At 42.5% G+C, this 7,323-nt stretch overlaps 1 protein-coding gene across 1 annotated transcript; it reads right to left on the reverse strand.

The window, feature by feature from the left end:
- Window positions 1-266: 266 nt before the first annotated feature.
- LOC132593009 (vomeronasal type-2 receptor 26-like) lies at window positions 267-1,435 on the reverse strand. Its single transcript, XM_060281365.1, has one exon. The coding sequence runs from the start codon at window positions 1,433-1,435 to the stop codon at window positions 536-538; it is 900 nt and encodes a 299-aa protein (XP_060137348.1). The 3' UTR covers window positions 267-535.
- Between the last annotated feature and the right edge of the window lie 5,888 nt (window positions 1,436-7,323).

Genomic DNA, 7,323 nt, shown 5'->3' on the forward strand with positions numbered 1-7,323 from the left:
ATTAAATATATATCCTTTCATAGATAATACACAATCCAGAAGTTAAAAGAGAGCAAACAAGAAAAAAGCCCCCATAAATTATAAATTCTTATGAAACGTCACTGAAGACCTGCGAAATAATTCAGTCTCAAAGCATACTTGATTCTCCTTCATGTTTAATAGTGATATTTTAATATATTTCATTTTCAAAAACCATTACAATTCAGTGATCAAAATATAAGTGGAGGCCAATATACACAAGGATTCATTTAGCAAGCAGGAAGAATAAGAGGCAAACAATGGGGAGCAAGCAAAGGGAAACTTCTTTTCCTGGCCAATGCCACTTCATACTCCTCATCTGCATTTGAAACAGAAAGAACAAAGATAGGCATGGACACAACATGGAAGGTGGCCTGGAAACAAGCACGATCAGGCAACAAGGCACTAAAGGATTCACACTTAGGATCCAGTTTTCTGGTTTGTGGTGTTTCCCAAACTTTCCGCTAACCATAGTGCGTCATGTTTTAATCTCTAATGCAAATAATATTAATCATGTTTAAATTTTCTTCCTTAACATTTGCTCCCTGCTGTTCAACTCAGGCTTCAAAACAATGATGTAGCATTTAGGAGAGAAGATACAGCCTAATAACCCAGCGCTGGAAGCCAGGATGGAAAAGATCTCCACAGTCACCATGTCTTTCCCTTTGGTGCTCAGGTAGGTTGGCACAAAGGTGACCCACACGCTGCAAAAGAGCAACATGCTAAATGTAATGAACTTGGCTTCATTAAAACTATCCGGTAATTTCCGGGCGAGAAATGCAACAAAGAAACTGATGATTGCCAAGAGTCCCATGTAGACAAGGACACAGTAGAACATGGCATTGGACCCTTCATTACACTGTAGAATGATTTCGTCTGTTCCTGAGTGCATGTCTAAATCAGGAGAGGGGGGAGAAGTTGCCAACCACGTGGTGCAAATAATGACTTGAATAAGGGAACAGGAAAGGACAATAGAGTTGGACAGGTTTCCCCCCACCCATTTCTTCATTCTGGATCCAGGCTTTGTGGCCATGAATGCTAGAGAAACAATGGTGGTTTTTGCCAGCACGCAAGAAACAGCCACTGAGAAGACAATGCCAAAGGATGGTTGGCGAAGAAGGCAGGTCACTTTCCCAGGTTTGCCCAAGAACAGCAAAGATGAGAGGAAGCAGAGCATAAGAGAGATGAGGAGAGTGTAGGTGAGGTCCCGGTTGTTGGCTTTCACAATGGGGGTATCTCTGTGCTTAATAAAAGTTCCTAGCACCAAAGCTGTGATCAGGGAAAAAGAAACAGCAGCTGAAGTGAAAATAATCCCTAAGGGTTTCTGGTAAGATAGGAAAACGAGAGTTTTGGGCATGCATTGAGTTTTCTCATCTCCTGGATACTGATCTTCTGGGCATTGGAAACAAGCAACCATATCTAGAAAAGAAAAATAAGTCTGATTTCAGTGCCTATTCACATTGGTGTATAAACATTTTCCACTGTCTGCTGAATGGGAATCAAGGATATTTTAATGATGTCTTCATATGCATCTTGAAGTGTAATAGATGTTAGGGGAGGGTTAGTTGGTGCTCCTGCTGGGACGGTTGGTCCACCTTTGTTCCCCATCCTATGCTCAACTGTCACCTGTGGCTCTCAAAAGCAGTCACACTGCAGAAAACTTCTTCAACTGTCCCTCTCAACCAGGTGAGGGTAACCAATGGGTCTCAAACCCTCAGTGAGATAGGGAATTTCCCTGCATATGAAGACAGACTCCAATGCCTTTTGAACTTTCCATGAACATCTTATTTGCCCCAGTGTGAAGAGAATGCTGGACCAAAGAATCCTCTAGTGTTATCCAACTTTTGCTATTCTTACCTTTTTATTAATTGTATTTACAGAGGTTAAGAAGTAAGTTTGGCTTGATTATTGCATTTTAATATTCCATTGGAAGCCGTCCAGGGTGGCTGGGAAACCCAGGCAGATGGGCGGGGTATCAATAATATATTTATTATTATTATTATTATTATTATTATTATTATTATTATTATTATTATCACCCTTTGTGTCTTACTTCTGAGTAAATATATGCAGGACTGAGAACAACCTGGAAGGCAGCAGAGAAATGTCTGCATGCTGTATCAAGGAGGGTTGTGTGATCGAGACCAATGACTAGCCAAGTACTCCCAAATTCACAATGAAAACCAGTCACTTTTAAATTTCCTCAGCTAACCTAATTATTTTATTTGGCCTCTTTGACAAAAGGGTTGGAGTAGCACATTACCTACCTGTCTGGTTGGCAAACTTCCCTTTTGAGCATGACACACAATCATAGCAACAAAACTTCTCCTCTTCCTTCCTTTTCTTCTGATTGCCAGGCTGGCAGGGTTCATTACACAAAGACAAGGGACGTACCTATCCATAAACAGATATTAAGATGGGAGAAGTCAGCCAAGACCCTTTTTCAGTTGTTGATCTTCAAACTAAGTCAGCAGTGAACAACATCCAGATTTTGAATGTCTTTGGTAGGTCTCCATTTTATGCAGACTTCCTCTCCATTGTATTTCTCAGATGTTGATGGATTCCAACTTCCAACAGGCTCAAATAGTTATAAGCAAATATGTCAATTGCAGTTTCTCTCATTTCCTCATTTTTTCTAACCTTAAATACAGTCTCCTAATTTCCAATCAGTTTTTGAAGAAAAAATCAAAATAGAAATTGATCAGGAGTGGAGAGGAAATTCCTCACAGTGTGCACAGACAGGATGTTTATACGGCTTTACGCCCATCATAAAACACAACACAACAAAATAAATCAAATAAAACAGCGGACTCGTTCAAGCCACAAATAGTATAACACAATTCACAGCTCACAAGGACAAATATTAACAAATAAAAAGAAAAGTTTAAGATTATGATTAAAAATTTAGGCACTACGCTAAAATCAGTATCTGATGTCATTATAGAAAATTCTTATAACTATAAATAATCTGCTAACATTCCATTCCGTCTCTTGTACGAGAGGACGGCTGTTTGGAATTTAGCAACCTGTAGAGTAATATAAGGATCCACATCTTGAAGAACCCAGGCAAGCTGTAGGTCAACTGGTTTGTCAGCCATAGGCTGGATTATGGAATTTAGTATACTAGCACGAGCCGAAATGTACATAGGGCAGATAAACATAACATGATGTGGAGATTCAGGTGTTTTAATTTCACAAGCACACATTGAAGAGACTTGGCCCTTAGTAAATCTATGTCTCGCACAGTGTGCATATTTTATATGCATTTTGAGTGATTCCTATGGTTTTGCTAAGCAATTGCCACATGTATATGGACTTTAGTACACAATACTTTTCTGGATAACTCTCTTGCAAAATTCAGAGAAACCTGTGTTTTGAAGGTTGAGGGATTTTGAGATTCAATAACATCTTTTGGCCACTGGGTTTGGGAAGATTATTTTACAGTCTGTCAAAGCACTATGGTGGGCTGAAAAAATAAATAAATAAACACTTGATGGCATCAAAATGACCTAAGACTATGCAGTAGCCACACCTGATTGAAACCTCTGTGCCACAAAATCATGTCCTCATCAATGACGAACTCTTTTCCTCCAAGGCCCACCCTTCCAACTTTTACTCTCTGGAAGGAATTGTTTGGGAACATGACCATGTTAGTGATATCAAATCCACCTCCTATTTCCATTTTTCCATTGAAAGTGAAATTTTCTCCAGCTGAGTTGTTAAATGAAATGCCATGGAGAGATGAGTGGAGCTAATTGAAAGAGAGAAAGAAACAAAGGGAGATTAAGGGAAGGGAAAGAACTGGATAGACATATCCTATATAATAATGTCCAAGTTGTCCCTGCGTCCAGTTGTCCCGTGTGTCCCTGGGGTACTGCGCATGTACCCCAGAGACACAGGGATTGGACGGAGGGACAACGGCCAACCGCCGCTCCGCCAACCGCCGCTCCGAAGCCCAGTCTCATGCTGGAGGTGCGCGGCGAGGCGGCGGGGGAAAGAAGCGCTCCCCCCGGCAGCCTTGCCGCGCACCTCCGGCATGGGACGGCGCTTCCTCGGCCGAAGCGGCAGCGGGCGCCGAGGGAAGCCGGCTTTGGCTTGGCGGCGGCGGAAAGAAGAGGAGGAATTCCTCCTCTTTTTCCCGCCGCCGCCAAGCCAGTCCCCAAGCCGAAGTGCGTCGCGGTGGGGGCTTTTCGCTGTTTGACTTCCCGGAGTGAAGGGGGAGGCAAACGGCGAAAAGCCCCCACTGCGGACTGGCTTGGCGGTGGCGGGAAGAAGGGGAGGAATTCCTCCCCTTCTTCCCGCCACCGCCAAGCCAGTCCCGGAGCCAAATTGCAGCGTGGCAGGGGCTTTTTGCCGTTTGCCTCCCCCTTAGCTCGGGGAAGGCAAACGGCGAAAAGCCCCCCCCCCGCGCCGCAGTTCGGCTCTGCCCCCCGTGCGCTTTAGTTTGGGGAAGCAGGCAGAGAGACGCAACAGCCCAGGAAGCTGCGGGCTGTTGCGTCTCCCTGCCTGCTTCCCCGAGCCGTAGCGCATCGGGGGACAGCCAAAGATCGGCGGGCGCTGTTTGCCGGGGTTGACAAACCCCGGCAAGCGGCGCCCGCCGATCTTCGTGTGACAGGCAGTGGGGAATGCAGGCAGGCAATAGAGCAAGCGCCTGCCTGTCTTCCCCGCCGCCAGTCCCCCCGGTGCTTTGTGCAGCGCTGCTGGGTGCCGACCTGGCAGGCCGCTTCCTTGATCTGGCGGCCTGCCGGGTCGGCGCTGATCAGCACTGCGCGGAGCACCGGATCGAGGAGCCGGCATGCATTCTAGCGCCCGTTTATTTAACGGGCTGAAGACACTAGTTGGTTTATAATTATTTCTTCTGGAGTTCCACCGCCACCCCCAAATATAATAGAAATACAAAAAGAACATGCAGGAAACATAATCATCTCACAATTCATTCACCAACAATTCTTATTAATAATACTGTTTACAACGTTTCATCAAAAATGATAAAATATTCCCATTGAACTACATTTATGTAGAATGGAGATTTTACACTGCATTGTAAATTACTTAAACAGGATTTTAATTCCCCAGGTCTAAGAGAAAATCTAAAGCCACAAAGTATATAAAACAATCCATCTTGTCAATTATTCATATATGAGAAAGCCGGATGCAGGTTCCCCTAGAAATAATATGATACTATTTTTATTTTACTTTGTTGTAGTGACATTACTTGCCAAGGCTGCAGATCTTGAAGTTCAAATCTTTCCCTTCTCAGCATGGCTCTGTGCTTGGTTCTAGTTGAGTAAATGGCATGCAAAGCATTCGCCACGGCATAGACTGCATTGTAAATACTGTAGCTGTGGCCAGTCATGAGCAGCTCAAACTGAGGACCAGGAAGACTTTCCAGCTTCTCCTCCCCACTGCATCTTACACTGTTGTATTCTGGTCTTTCAGAATTTGGAAATGAACAGTCAAATGCTTGCTCCCAGAATTCATTAACAAATCCATTTCCTTCAGCCCAGTAAGGTTTTACTTTCTGGAGAAATTCCCTGAATTCCAGAACATCTTGTGAATGAATGGTAAAGGCAAGTGCACCTTGAAACATCTGAAGACCCCAACCTCTTTCAATGCTGGATAATGCAAAATCCATCTGAGTGGTAATGATCCAAACCTTTCTCAGTGATCCATTTTCCGTATTTTCTGGATCTTGCATAAATATAACACCTCTTAACCACATTATTGTCCATGTTTCTCCATAGATGATTGATGTGTTGACTTTGCTGTCTATGATACGTACATAATTCTTTAACATCACTTGAAAGTGTTTTTCCAGGTCATCAAAATGGGCCAATTGTAGGATTCTTTCTGTGAAGGCTGAACAGATTCCATTTTGGGAAAACAAAGGCTCCATGGTTTGCAAGAAATTTTCTCCACTCCCATCATCCACAACAAGAAGGCCAACCCACGTCCATCCAAAATATTTAAGCAAGCTGATAATCCCCTTGTACAGATAGACTTCTTTTGGCACCATGTGGTAGAAAAAATGGCTTTGATCTATGTCACTCTTCTCTGGGGGAAAGGAGCCATAGGTGAGCTAAAATAAAATGTTCAAGTACATATATTTATTGTTAAAGCTCGCATATATTATAAAGGTGCTACTTTCATTATGTGCTGTACATATCATTGTGGTTTTTGTGAGTGAGTGAATAAATGACTAAATATGTAGATTGTACCTAAATATTTGAGGGTACAACAATGATTTCATGCAAGTTATCTGTATGGACTACTTGTGGAACATTTTGTATGAACACTGAGCAGATTCATTTCTACAAAATAATGGGTCTGTGGTCTGCAGCATTCATCACTGTGTGGCTCAAACCTGTTCCACATTCACCCAAAATAGCTTAGTTCGGTGATGATCTCTATGTATTGATGGGCTTCATTGTGCTCTATGTGGAAATAGGAAAGATTAGGAAATAATCAGGCCATTCTCTCCCCCGCCCCCGACCCAATTCAGATCTCACTGAAACGCAGTTACAGCCTCTCTCGTGGGTGCCGTTGCCATTCTAAGAGAATGAGGGAGCCGTTCTTGGTGAGTTCCGGCACCTGTTTCTCTAGAAAAATAGCATTGAACCTGATGTATCTCATTCATGTGTGGGGTATGTTAGCTCTTAAAAATTAATGGTCACATAACAAAAAATTATGCACAGAAGTGCTCTTAGACAGTGCTGAATCTATCACAATTTCTCCAACAGATCATTCTCGCGGTCTGGTGATATAATGCATTTGTGGGACATTTTCTCTTCAGTCATGTACTGAGGCACAAAAATCACAATGAGAATGAAAATAAATTAATCTTTGCATATATAACGTTCATACTGCCAGATAGAGAGTCAGAATTCCTCCTTATTTTCTCTCTTAACTCCCTTTTTTAAAAAATAATTTCTAGCTCTTGTCTCCTTCTGTTAATTCTATCTATACCTATTTTTTAAAAAAATGTCCTCTACACAGGGTTAATGAGGACACAAACAGGAAGGTGATGGATGGATGATGAAGGATCCTGTATGAGAGGGAGGTTTATTCCTTCCCTTTCTATTTCCATTTATTGTATGTTGAAAAGTTTCAATAAGAATAAAAGAGGAAAAGAAAGAAAAGAAAAAGAATCGTTTCTGAAAATCCCAACACCCCATTAACAAATCTTTACCTGTGGAATCTTGAAGAGACCTAAGATGTCTGCCATAAGGCAAGAGGTCTCAGAGCCAAGTCCCCCAATGACAGCTATGAGTTTTTTATGACTGTCACATCTGTAGTTGAGGACAA

This window comes from Zootoca vivipara, chromosome 13, assembly GCF_963506605.1.
Source record: "Zootoca vivipara chromosome 13, rZooViv1.1, whole genome shotgun sequence".
NCBI lineage: Eukaryota > Metazoa > Chordata > Lepidosauria > Squamata > Lacertidae > Zootoca > Zootoca vivipara.